General features: G+C 29.8%; 2 protein-coding genes across 2 annotated transcripts in view; one reads left to right on the plus strand and one right to left on the minus strand.

Annotated features, from left to right (window-relative positions):
* Nucleotides 1–59: 59 nt before the first annotated feature.
* On the plus strand, nucleotides 60–12,070 carry LOC100876091 (sodium/potassium-transporting ATPase subunit beta-2). Its single transcript, XM_003704850.3, has 6 exons — nucleotides 60–432; nucleotides 7,817–7,957; nucleotides 8,091–8,210; nucleotides 9,114–9,295; nucleotides 9,404–9,683; nucleotides 10,140–12,070. Exons 1-6 carry the CDS (start codon nucleotides 285–287, stop codon nucleotides 10,241–10,243), a joined length of 975 nt encoding a protein of 324 aa, XP_003704898.1. The 5' UTR covers nucleotides 60–284; the 3' UTR covers nucleotides 10,244–12,070.
* Nucleotides 5,628–14,537, minus strand: part of LOC105661739 (sodium/potassium-transporting ATPase subunit beta-2-like) — a 28,231-nt gene continuing 19,321 nt past the window's right edge. Inside the window, exons 7-9 of the mRNA XM_012288949.2 lie at nucleotides 9,978–14,501; nucleotides 8,979–9,746; nucleotides 5,628–5,725 (exon numbers count right to left, since the gene is read on the minus strand). Coding sequence (XP_012144339.2) covers nucleotides 14,359–14,501 — 143 coding nt within the window. The 3' untranslated portion in view covers nucleotides 5,628–5,725; nucleotides 8,979–9,746; nucleotides 9,978–14,358. The remainder of the gene's footprint in view (nucleotides 5,726–8,978; nucleotides 9,747–9,977; nucleotides 14,502–14,537) is intronic.

A 14,537-nucleotide genomic window follows, 5' to 3' on the forward strand; every position in this document is an offset into this window, starting at 1 on the left:
AAGCGGCAAGAAAACAGTACAACGAAACGAGATGAAGAAGAAGCCTGCACGGACGTAGCGTGTTTAGTCAACCTGGTGGCGCTGAACAACCAACTGTCGGCAGCGAAGAAGCTGCCAGCCGACGTCGAGGAACTCACGGTTTTTGGTGCAGCGAACTTGCAGTGCCGTCAGTCGTGTTGTTTCGCGTTTATCCTGGATTGTTCCGGTGCGAGTACGCGAATTTAAACGGGACGTGATAAGTGCGTAACTTCCAACGGGAAATATCGTTTCACCTGGACGACGCGATGGTCAGCAAGGATCCGAAGATAGTCACCGCGGAGATGGCGAACCCCTATCTTAAACCACCGAGCATGTCGACCAGCCAGTCTTTAAAGACTTTTATTTACAATCGCGAAACAGGCGCGGTTATGGGAAGAACAGCCAGTAGCTGGGGTAAGTTATACCGTAAGCGAGACACAAACGCAAACCGACGCGCTTTGGGCGTTTTCTTCGCTGAGTCCAGCCGCCTAGTGCACAGTGTTTTCGTATTTTCGCTAAATCCGAGCGGATCGATCGTCTCGATCGATATAATCGATTTCCTACGCTTGCTTGTTTATTCTTCTATCGCTACGGTTACGCTCGTTGTGTATATTTTTTTCATTTATGTCACTGTTTCGGTGAAACGTTCTCGGCACGCTCGAAATGCGAGCGTTTCGATCTTTGATAGATTTTGGGGAACTTTATCGCGCATGCGCAAGGCTGTATGAAATTTATTTTTGTGTTTATTGCGATTTGTAAATACTTGTAAGAACTTGTAAACAGGTCCTTTTCATTGTAGTAGATTTGTAATTTATGTCTCTTACTACGCAGTGAAAGTTGAAGTATAGTACGTGGAGACCAATTAGTGCAATACTTTTTGTAAAGACGTACGTATCGATTAAACACGTGTAACAATGAAATATTTGAATCAACTAAATATTTGAATAAAATATTATACATTTGAATTTTTTGAATTGAATTTGTATATAATAAATTAAAGCGATTGATTCAATGAATTAGAAGTGGTAATTACTTTTGTATTTTTATTGCTTTGTATACTTTTGTTTGGAATCAATTTTGGCGCTAAATTTAAATCAAGCTTGACAGGCGGAATCAGGTCAAATACTTCCTCCTTTACCCTTTCCAACAAACAACGAAAATTATTAAAATTATGTGCATTAAATACTTGTATTGGGTTTGGAACATTATAAATAAAGGATAATTATTAATTATTGAAAATTAAAAGATAGATAGTTTGATCATATTCTCTTCTTTGAAATCTTGTTTCTTTTTTAAGGAAAATAAATGTATTATTAATGTATTATATTATTAATTAGTTAATAAAAGTTTCAAAAGTGATTAGAAGAGTTATTTATTTTCTAACAAGAAAAAGCAACATAATAATATAATAAAAAAGTAATATAACACAACATAATCAGATGACATCACAAGTAATGTTAACTGTTGAAGCAATTGTAGTTCAAATGGTTCTTGCACCATCTTCTAATAGAAAATTACTTCATTCATTCGAATAAATTGTTTAGTTGCAAAAGAGCACGTATATTTGTATCCTGTTTAAACATATTTATAAAATGAAACGATAAAATTGTTTGTCAATTTGCACAAAAGTGACACGAATGCAATGACCTTAATTGCTGACACTGATGAATTCAAATATTTCGGACACTTTATATTCATTAAAAAGTATGACAAAAATTTGTTAAAAATTCATTGTAAAACTCTGTAAAAATTTAACCTTCAACTGTAATAAAATTTCTTTTATATCTGATCATTGAACAAATTAACATAAATTATATAATTTTTTCCTAATTTTGTAACCTTTAATAGAGTAACCTCATAGATTTTATTTACATCTAAGTACCAGTGCTTTTGGTTAAAAATCTTACCCAACATTAATTTCGTTTACGAAACCATAGGCACCGGAAAGAAACTATTTAAAGGTTCGTATTCAGCATAATAAAATAACAGTCCACCGAAGGTTACAAAATTAGATACACCTTGAACGATATTGCGTTAAAATAGAAAGTTTCAAACTTCCCTACCATGTTCCTCACAAAAATTAATCTCTGTCGCATCATGTAGCGATCTAGTGACAATGACTGTTTCAATAGTAAATAGAAGACCCGCAAAAACTTGAGATATAGACCGAATTATGAGATTACTTCTTTCAGTTAATTAGCTCAGAAGCCTGTCATTGTTTTGCAGTTTCTTGTAAATTGTATTCACTGTTCAACTCTATCCTACTATTTATCCTTTCCTCGGTATTCACCTTGATACTATTACCCTTCTGTGCATGCTCCAGTTACATAGCCTTCGTAATGTATCTTCATATCGATTCATCGATATTACGATATATCGACGCACATTTGTAAACGTTACTCGTATCTATTCTAATTTATCTATATATTTATGTTATGAAGAAAAATATCCCTTTAAATCTTAGCTTTCAGCGCGACGTGCCATTTCTCGCCACGCGATTTGAATTTGGCGCCACACGATTTCTCTACTTACTCTTACAGCCGCTTTTTCGCTACCATAGGTTTTAAAATCGGGTGACATCGACCTTCCTGGTATGCAAATGTTTATGATACGTAGAATGTTCTAAGATGGAAATAATTTTTCTTTCATGTATCGTTACAATTAAATATAATTTTTGTATCCTCATAAATGACAGTTAAGTCTTGAAATGACTTGTGTAATCAATTGAAGATTTATTTGCATAAATCGTTATAAATTTACATAGTTATATTTGTTATAATACATAGAAATAATAAGTGAGTTACCCATATATCATTATATATTTTCAAAATTAAAAATTCGATAACTCAGAAAGTGTGACAATTTAAAAAATTGAAAATTCAAGTGAAGTTATATTAATATAAAAATGTAATTGAATTTTTAGGAGTTAAAAAATGTTTGTTCTTCGGATAAAACCACTAGCCGTCATTGTTCAAACAGAATCACTGCTACGAACCGAGCGTTCTAATTTATGGTCTATAATTTGCTTTTATAGTCTATAAAAGTCCATCCGCAAAATTATAGCGGTGCAAACGTAACGCGACGATCGTAGCGGGCAATGATTAGGTACATGCACATTTTCGACGGATCAGCTATAAAATAAGGACGACGTTGAATGAAAAAAAGAAATAAAGGAAGGGAGAGAAAAAGACGGAAGCGCGAAGCGCGGCTAATTCGCGGCGCACACAACGTTTGCTCGGCTGAATGGCAATTGTTAAACTTCCTTTAGCGCAAACGTGTACAACGAGGTCAATTGGCGTTAAATGGAAGCATTACGGCATTATGTAACTTAGGGCCATTCCGAAGGGTACACCCACGCGACCATAGCTTTCGTTCAACATTGTTCTCTTCAAAATCTTAAAAATCTTGTTTCAAACGTGATATGTACGTTGCGCAGCTTGCTGATAACCTTCCGGTATTTTGTATTATATTTTTTGCTGGAAAATGAACGGTGAAGATAAATCTTGTATACGAAGTATTTCGTGTATGGTATATATTGAATTTATCAGAAAAATGTATATATTTATCGGTGATATTTGAATTATTATAAAATTAATTTTACTACGGTGTTATGTTTGTAAGGGGTAGATAAAGTTTGAGTCGTAGTGCAAAGTTTTTATAGTTTCAAGGTTACTTTATAAATGTAAACAAGTTTTAATTTATAATTTAAAAATTTGGGAATTGGAGATTTATAGACTTGAAATGTAGAAATTAAAAATTTAGGAACTTAAAGCTTAGGATTTGAAGATTTAGAAAATTAATATATCGAAATGGAAAATTTAGGAACTTAAAGGTTAGGAATTGAATATTTAGAAACTTGAAATTTGGGAATTAAAATTTTAGAAACTTGAAATTTAGAAACTAAAAATTTAACAACATGAAATTTTAAAACTTGAAATTCAGAAAATAAAAATTTTTGAATTTAGAACTTTGATAATTTGCAGAATAAGAAATAAAGTACAACTTTTGCAAATTAAGAAATCTAAAAATATATAAATATAAAACTTGTAAATATCATAATGGAATAATTTAGAAATAGCGTAAACAATATTCAGTATTTGAAATTTGAATAAAAACGTCTGGAATATGATTTTGAGTAACACAAAGGCTTATAGTTGTCTTTTTCGCGAAGTCCTTGTGATATAATGGATATCGTATTACGCGAAAGAACGTCGGTAATATAATATAGTGGTTAACTGTTAAGATTTCGCTTATCGTCTTTCTGTATGATCCTACAAATGGCTCGTGGTAGAAACAAACAAATATAATTATGTTCAGATACGACGGTGGATTAATTAGCGGAAATAGAACGTTTTTTATACGAACTAGCTAGTTAAAAAATTATTATTTAGTCCATTATTATGAATACTATGATAATAGTGTTATCTCATTACAATTTATATTGGCATTTTTAAAATTATTATTGAAAATTTTTAAAATAAAAATTTTGTAATTGAAAGTGATTTATAGTAATTTATAGCAAATGTATAATGTATGCTGAAATTTTAAGAGGTTTTGAAATTTTCATATTTGTGTAAATAAATATTTAATTTGGATAATTTGGCAATTTCAAATTTGAGTAATTTAGAAATTTCAAAGGGTAATTTGGGGATGAGGAGATTTGGCTAATTTGAAAATTGGAAGATTTGTAAATAGGGGAATTTGGAATTGGGAAATTTTGAGATTTAGAAGGTTGGGAATTTGGAAACTGGGTTATTTTGAAATTTGAAAAGTTGGGAGTTTGGAAACTGGAGAATTTTGAAATTTAGAAGGTTGAAAATTTAGAAACTAGGGAATTTATCAATAAGGGAATTTGGAATTGAGAAAGTTTGAGATATAGAACATTTGGGAATTTGGAAAGTGGGGAATTTGTAACTAGGGGAATTTGGAATTTGAAAATTTTGCAATTTAGAAGGTTAGGAATTTGGAAAGTGGGGAATTTGTAACTAGGGGAATTTAGAAATATGAAATTTTGAGATTTAGAAGGTTGGGATTTTGGAAACTAGAGAATTTATAACTAGGGGAATTTGGAATTGGTAAATTTTGAAGTTTGAAAGCTTGAAAACTTGAATATTTTGCAATTTTACAATTTAAAATTTGTAAAATTTACAAATTATATAATTTGAAATTCGAAAATTTAGTACAGTAAATTTGTACTTGAAACCTTTTAACATTCCACCCATATACTAACCTTTTATAGGTTATGTCCGAAAAAGAAATAACTTTGTAGCCACCCCAATTTAAACATTTCCACATATTTCCACAATAATATTAATATTCTCATTTCAAGACTAACCTGTAAGAATAACGTGTACTTATGTAATGTGCAACGAAGAATTTTTTTAGAACCACTCTAATACATGTCTTCCTAAAAGAACGCGTTAAAACACAGATTAAATCTGAGCAAATCACAATGATTTTTGCGATACACCGAGGTCTGGGTTAGGGCTAATGGAATTAATCGGCGCGTGGTGGCATGCTGTATAATATAGGTTAATTGCATTAATCGCTGGGTCAATTCAAAGGAAGATATCCAAGCGTCTAGTCAAGTGGAACAATTCAATTACGTACCGATTCAATGTCTGACAAGGTCGCTTCTGCAATTCCACTCTTCGTCGAACTGACCTCCCGGCTATATTTTTTACAGGTGCTTACAAATTGTGACAACCTGTCATTATTTTATGATTAATCAATCGTTTGTTGATGTTATTGTCAAATTTTTATATTTGACTACTTGTTACATATTTTACATACATTTAATTTCTATAATACATTTATGATAGTTTATATGGTTTCTAGATTGGAAATTAAATATTTTTGAAAACATTAAATGTACATTTCTGCAGATTAAATTTCTTAAACATTAAAAATGTACAATTTTGTAGTTAAAAATTTAGAAATATTAAATGTACAATTTTGCAGTTAAAAATTTAGAAATATTGAATGTATAATTTTGCAGTTAAAAATTTAGAAACATTAAATGTGGAAATTTACAACTATTAAATGGAAATGTAAAAATATAGAAATATCAAATTTTTTAACTTTCAAGCTTTTTAATATAAAAATTTAGAAATATAGAAAATTTTAAAGAGGAATATTTTTGTACTTTTGTTGAATTATTATCAACTTTTAAAATTCTCAATTAAACAATTTAGAAATTCATAAGTTTAGAAATACAAAATATTTTGAACACTAATATTTCCATTTTGAATAAAACATATTGAAATGTTATTCCACATTATTATTGTAGATCAAAATCTGTTTCAACCATAGTAATTTTCAAATTAGATAAATTAAAAAGTATCAGATATGAAATTTCCAAATTAAAAAATTTTCAAATTAAATGAATTAGAACTATGACTTATGAAATTTACAAATTTAAAAAATTTTAAACTAGATAAAGTAAAACATATCAGATATGAAATTTAAAAATAAAAAAATTTTCAAACTAGATAAATTAGAAACTATCAGTCATGAAATTTTCAAATTTTTTAAATTTGCAAACTAGATAAGTTAAAAATTTTGAAATATAAAATTTTTAAATCTTAAACAACTCATTATGTAACAATAACAAGTAATATACAAAGCAATAAAAGTAAATAACCATAGTACTACGAACACATAAATCACGCATTATGAATCTCATTCATGCAATAACTATTTCTCACAGAAATATGTACAATGCGCAGTCATGTGAAACTGTGTGAAACGAAACGGAAATGTATGAATTGAAAACGGAAATATAGAAAACGAGACTCGGATGCAGCACGATTGAGTTCATTCCAGTTGCTAATTTCGATCGTAAAACATATTTCGCGTGCCCTTTGATTTTTCACAAAATTGTAAACATTAATGCAGCATGTAATCATTAAGTATTATTTTATTATATTTCAGCATTGATTAGTGAAATTTTAGGAGATGCAGAATTTTGGGATTTGGGAAATTTGGGGCACTTGAGAAATTTAGAATTTTTGGAAATTTGGGGGATTTTGGGGAATTTAGAATTTAAGGAATTTAGTAATTTCAGAATTTGAGGATTTGTGGAATTTGGGGAATTTGGGAAATTTGCTAATTTGGGAATTAGGGAACTTAATAGTTGGGTAAATTCGAAATTTGAAAATATGGAAATTGGGGAGATTGGAATTTGGACTTTCAGAAATTGAAAAATTTGAAATTTGGTAACTTGGACATTGGGAAAATTGGAATTTGGAATTTCAGAAATTGGAGAATGTGGAATTTGAAAACTTGGAAATTAGGGAAATTAGAATTTGGAAACTTGGGAATTGAGAAATTAGAATTTGGTCATTTGGAAATTTAGAAAATTAAAATTTGGAAACTTTGGAATTGGAGAAATTGGAATTTAAAGACTTTTGAATTAGAGAATTGGAATTTGATACCTTGGAAATTGAAATATTGGAAAGTTGGAAAAATTGAAATCCAGAAACTTATAAATTAGAATTTGAAAAATTGAGTATCTGAGGATTTGCCATTTTAACAATCTAAAATCACTGAAATTTAAAAATATGTAAATTCAGGAAATGAAAACTAGAAAACTTAAATAAAAGTGACTTAACAATATCCTCCACCACTACATCCTCACAAAAATTGCAAGCAATCACCTTGAATGCCAGTATAATTAGATATAAAGCTTGAAAAACAGAAGCATCTTACTGTAACCCGAGAAAAACAACAACAGATTGACATACTAAGAGAGATGTGTTATTAGATCAAGAGAAGCTAATTAAATTTTGTTTTGCAGGTAAAATAGGATTGTTCTATTTGATATTCTACGGAGTACTGGCTGCATTGGTTGCAATTTGCTTCTGGGGTTTCTTTCAAACGTTGGATCCAAGGATACCAAGGTGGCAGTTGGAACGCTCAATAATTGGAACAAATCCTGGTAAGATAAACAGATCTAAACATTACTTTATATCCGTAATGATTAACTGAGATGAAGGTTCATTTACTTGGGGAGTTTGTCACGTTCAATGAAATGGTATTTCAAATAATTTTATGTTCAATTTTGTTTATAGGATTGGGATTCAGGCCACAGCCTCCACTAGAAAACGTGGAGAGCACATTGATTTGGTACAGGGGAACCGACAGCGAAAACTACAAATACTGGGTTGATTCGTTGCAGGCATTCTTGAAAGGTAATATACAAAATTAACAATTTGTTTCAAGTACCATTTCTAATAGTTTTTTTGTAATGTTTCAGTGTCAAATATGTACACGACTATTACTATTCATTTCATATATTCTCATCTCTCATGACTTAAAATGTAACATGAAACATGTATTTTATATTTGCTTTTTATGTACATGTAACATAGTTTCATTATTTTCTTTTATTTCTACTGGAAGAGTAGATTTAGTGAAACAGTAATATGATTGAGGAATAATATGATTATGTAGTGTAATGGTAAAATAGTAAAATTGTAAAGAGGTAAAGAATAAAATAGCAAAATACTTAACTTCTAATTGTGTAGTAGAAGAGGTGGAATAATAGTATAAATAAATAGTAATATTGGTGAAGGAAAATAGTGGAATAGTAATATAATAGTACAGTAGAAAAATGAAGTAGAGAAACAGTAGAATATTAAAGTAGTTATATAACAGAATATTAGAATACTAAAGTAGTAAAGTAGCTAGGTATTAAGGTAGTAAAACAGTAAGCTAGTAAAGTAATAAACTATTAAACTAGTAAAGTAGTAAAGCAGTAAGGTAGTAAGGTACTAAAGTAGTAAGGTAGTAAAGTAGTAAAATAGTAAAGTAGTAAGATAGTAAAGTAACAAACTAGTAAAGTATAGTAGTACATTACTACATTAGTAATCTAATAAGCTAGTAAAGTACTAAAATAGTAAAATATGTACACCTAAATCTTCTTCTACATTCACGAATATATGAAACTTTAAACCCACCTCTTTATCTTAACGCACAAACGACGCAAATATTTAGCGGTAGGGAATTTAATCTTCAGGAAACTCTTTATGAATACCTAAGCACTAGCATTACGGTACAAGAGCGATTATATTACACGATCAATAATCTTTCAGACTATATAACGCCAGGCTCGATTCCTGGTCTTGGTGCAAACATTAACAAATGCGACTACAATCAACCCCCTCCTCCTGGTAAGGTCTGCGATGTCGACGTGAAGAACTGGAATCCTTGTACTAAAGAGAACCAATACAATTATCATAAATCCGCTCCGTGCATATTCCTCAAGCTTAACAAGGTATATTTGTCTTCTTAACAAGACTAACAAGTAAACAAACTTATGGAGCTAAACTTCATCTTATTTAATAAGTAGATATATTTTATTAAAATCAATCAATGTTTTCAGATATACGGCTGGAGACCAGAGTTTTACAATGATACAGAATCGCTGCCAGAGAAAATGCCATTGGAACTGAAGAAACATATCCTCAGTGTGAAAGCAAATAATAGTTTAGAACTTAATACGGTTTGGGTATCTTGCGAAGGAGAGAATCCGGCGGATCAAGAAAACATTGGACCAATTCGTTACATACCACGAAGAGGTTTCCCGGGTTACTTTTATCCGTTCGAAAATTCTGAGGGTTATCTCAGTCCCTTGGTAGCTGTTCACTTTGTTCGACCACGCAGTAAGTATCAAGAAATGGGTTTAATGTGATAATGTTGCTAGGATTCACGACGTTCGTTTCCTTCTAACCAGAAAAAGAGCCGTTCATTTATTTTCTACTGTGGAAGATCAATGTAAAATTTATCTTACTTTTAAATCTTCTTATTTGAACATTTTGAACTTTTTAAATTTACAAATCCTCACAGATTAAGTTTTCAGCATTTTAAGATCATTTAAATCTTCAAATCTATAAATTCTCAAGCTTACAAATCCTTACACAAATATTCATTTTCACAATATCAAACAATATACTAACATTTGTGTCAATTAATTTCAATAATTTTTTACAAATTCCACCTTAAATAAATTATGAAGTTCACGAAACAGGTCTTTAAATATTTTTCAAGAAGTAGTTAAACCTGAATGAAATAAGATTAAATGAAACTTGATGAATAACTAATGAAATTTCTGTTTGCAGCTGGAATTTTAATAAACGTAGAATGCAAGGCGTGGGCGAAAAACATTCAGCACAGACGCCACGAGAAATTAGGCGCAGTTCATTTCGAGTTGATGATAGATTAACGTCGTCCGCATAATTGTCCTGGCCTCTTCTTTGTTAACATACAAAAAAATGGATGCGAATCTCGTGTTTTCTGACTCTTCGACATAGCTGGACGCTTTTGAATCGATTAACGAAGCCGTCAGAAATCGATAACTGCTGCCAAAGTGGATGATACTTTTGCCGAGTACAAAGTTAAAAGGATTTTTAATTTGAAATCCGATCTATATAAATTTTTAGAGGTTATCTGCAGTTTCGATCACATTCGTTTAATTCGGGGGTAATTTTCATTAACTTAACATGAAAAACAAATATATATATTTATTGTACGTGAATATATGGGTATATTTTAACGTTAAATAATAACTAAATGATACTCATGTGGTAAATGTTATCAGTAAATATTAGATATATTTCTTTTTCTCGATGTCATAGTTAAATGTAACGGACATTTATGTCTATGTATCGTGTTTCTATTGTTAAATTATGATTGATCGATATTTGTATTGGCTCAGTTCAAATTTCGATTCTGTAAATTTGTTTTAAAAAAATATAAATATTCTTTACTTAAAATGTTTATCTTTTTGCAAATCAAGAGTGATTATCGACAACTAAATCGTGAGCTGATTTTAATGTTTAACAAGGGAACAATAATATTTCGTTCTAAAATAATTAAACGTGCCTTATGTAAATTTGAGATTATTAGAATTGCGTACAGATAACTTTGCTTAGAAAATGAGCACTCGAACTAGCTAGTTATCAATAATTTTCCAATGTTTTATCATGAAAATTTGTATGTACTAATGCCTATTAAAAACAGAATAGATCTCTTAAACGTGACAAAGATAATATATGTTTCGCTTCTAAAGTATGTAAACGTATTGTATGTGTATACATGTATTTTTATAGATAAGATTTTCTCGCCTGAAGTTCTCGTCGACTACTTCAATCAGACATTTAATTCCAAAACAGTGAAAATCTTTTAGAAAATTTTTACCCCTTTAAAAGAATTATTTAGACAAAATCGTATTACGACAAAATTATGTATTTAATCGTACAGTTAGTTTCACTTTAATACAATTATAACTGGATGTAGAGAAGCTAATGTTTTTTTTTAATTGTTACAATTATTTTAATTTATTACTGCATTTATCTTTCATTATTAAAGCGGGTAATACAGTGTTATTTTTATTGCGAAAAAAAAACCGTCAGAGATTAATGGCAAACACTGATAGTATTAATTTCCCAGAATATCACAAGGATTATAATTTCAAGAAACTGACCGTTTTGGAATTCTTTCGAAAATTTAGCTAAGCGGACATTTTGTGAATTCTTTGAATTTTAGAGTGTCATTTATATCTGTGTATTTGTAAATATATTTAAAAAATATTGTGTATATTTATAAAGTTGTCGCGCGATTTTGATGTCTTGTTGCAGGGGCGTAGGCAGGGGGGTAAAAAAGGGGTGCATACCCTTCTCAAAAAATAGAGTGACGTTCTATTCCTAGAACACAAATATTGAATTTTACCCATTTTATGGGAAATCTAATCAAAAGTCTTGTGCCTAAAAATAAATATGTTAAGATTGAATAGTTTAAAGTAACATAATAAAATTTACCTGAAGATAAATTTTCCCCCCTCTTGTTTGATAACCTGACTACGCCCATGTGTCTTAATTGCCGGCAATATATTCCAATGATGTATAAGTTACAGCTGCCAGGATACATTTAAATTTATGGAAGTATAACTATGTAACATGGTAAATGTACTGGAGGCCTAAAGTCAGTTTCATGTTTTCAAAATACTTGAACAATGTGCTAAAAATAAACCATCGTTTTACAAAAGACGAAATACTTATTGTATTATTTCTGTAACACCTTAACAACCTGTCTATAAAATTATAGTTGAATAGCTTACTTTTTGTAAACTATATTTATTGCTAGCATTAAAAGGAACAAATTATGTTTTATAGTTCATTATCAGATGCTGACATGCAATTAAAGTATATTAGTAATTTAATTGGATAGCATGATTTGACACTTTTTATTATCTTTCATTTTTTCAAACATTTATATATACATCTTTTTGAAGTATTTATAAGTGAATGATTATATGAAAAATTTGTTCACATTTAAAAATTGTTTTTATTTATACAACAGGATACATTATTACCAGCACAAAATGCTGTTAAACAATCTCCTATGGGAACGTTATAAACGACATAAGTACATACATTTAATAAGTACCTATATCTGACAACAGGGGTGTGTATGACCTTTGGAACATTGATTTGTTCCAAACTTTGTACAATTATATGAGGTCCCAAAGCAACAATTAAAATTGAAAAACATAAAATTGTGAAGACATGAATATTTAAAGATTTAAGAATAAATAAGTATGAAAATTGTCAAATCTAAAAGTTGAAAAATTGGAAAATCTTACAATGTGAGTATTTGGAAAGTTTTTAATGTAAAAAAATTATGAAATACTTTTGGATCCATCATAACTGAACAAAAGATTGGATAAATCAGTGTCCTGAAAGTTATACGTTCCTATTGTAAGCATAACTCTTAAAATAACTGGCGATATTTAATGCTGCAACATTGAGATCCTAATATTTTCTTTCTGTTTAATCCTCATTTTTAAATGATCACACCAATTTTTACTGTATCACGTCAGGGCATATTATTTACAATATTTTATCAAGACAACAACCACAATATATTTTACTTATTGCAATATTTCTTAAACTATAACAATATTCATCTGAAGTCACTTGATTTGAATGAAACGTTAAAATTATTGAAAGAGATTCAACATAGATTTTGTTCTTACATCTGTGTGTAATTCTGCAAAGTATCTAGATAATTTATAACATAATAATTTAACTGTAATATAATACAGACAGCTGTATTCAATCAGTATATGAATTTAAACAATACTTTTTAACCAAGATTCATTTGATAAAATATAATATACAGAAAAAGTCTTGAAAATAGAATTGAAAATTATAGATTTTTGTACATTATGTTAATTCATCTCTCAATTTCATTTAAAACCTCCTAGATAAAATATGTCAAGAATACTTTACATTATGAAGTATCTAAAATACTTAAATATTATTTAGTTGCAGTATAGCTATGTCTAAGCTGATGAACTGATATAAATAAACGAAGTTAAAAAGATAACGAGGTAATAATATATTTCTTTACATCTATTTATCACGGTAAATCACAAAGTAATGATACTACGCGTTGCCTCTTCTCCTGATTTTTACCCGCGTAATAATTGTATTGTATGAAATTACAAAATAGTGGTTCAAAATTGTTCAAAAAAGTTAATCTGTATAATATAAGTACCAGCAATTGAATTTTTCTTTAAAGTGTGAAATGAATCTTTTTCTCATGAAATATAATAGATTGTCTAGTTTCGTTTTTTAAAATAATGATAATGAATTTCATTTTTACAGCAATGTTCGCCAATAACTCAAATAATCTTCGTTCAAGTTTGAGTATAGCTCGTGTTATATTGCTATCAACTATAGTTATTGGCAATATAAGAACTTCCATAAATGTATGATGTTGGAAGTTTCAAAAATTACCAATTTTTTATTTCCAAAATTTTATAACTTGAAAGTTTATAAATTCAAAAATTCGCAATTGAAAATTTCTCAATCTATAAATCTACAAATGCGAAGTTCAAAAATCTAGTGTAGGTCCCTGAAATGAGGGGTAGCTAACGTTATTCAGAATCACGTCAGCTACCCCCATTTCAGGGATCTACACTAGTTGTGACCCCCTGTATTTCTAAATTCGTAAACTTGAAAATTGCAAGTATACAAATTTAAAAATCTTCAAACAACAAATTTTGCAAATTTACAAACCCGAAAGCGTGAAGATTTGAAATTTAACAACGCTAATGAAGGCACTGCGAATGGAATTTGTGTACATAGCATTAATTCTTCGAATGCTACTCACAACACGTGTAATATATTGTACATATGTAATCTTGCCGAAATACTAGTAGTCACTAGTATCTGAATTTCACCTGAGCACGTAAAAATTGTTCCTTGACCCTCAAGTGTTTTGTCGATTTGTCGGACTTTGTTTTTACCGGCTAATTTCCCTATGGATAATTTTTTACGACGAACGAGCTGTTCTGTACATCTTTTCGTCGATCATTAACTCAAAATGTACAGAACCACTGCCTCTTTCTCCTTTAGCCGATGAATATATTATGTTCTTTGCCCAAGCTCGACACTGAACGTTGATTATTCTATTCCCTGGAAAGATGGAAACATTATTTCGTTACATTACTT

The sequence above is a fragment of the Megachile rotundata genome, chromosome 4 (genome assembly GCF_050947335.1).
Source record: "Megachile rotundata isolate GNS110a chromosome 4, iyMegRotu1, whole genome shotgun sequence".
Classification (NCBI taxonomy): Eukaryota; Metazoa; Arthropoda; class Insecta; order Hymenoptera; family Megachilidae; genus Megachile; species Megachile rotundata.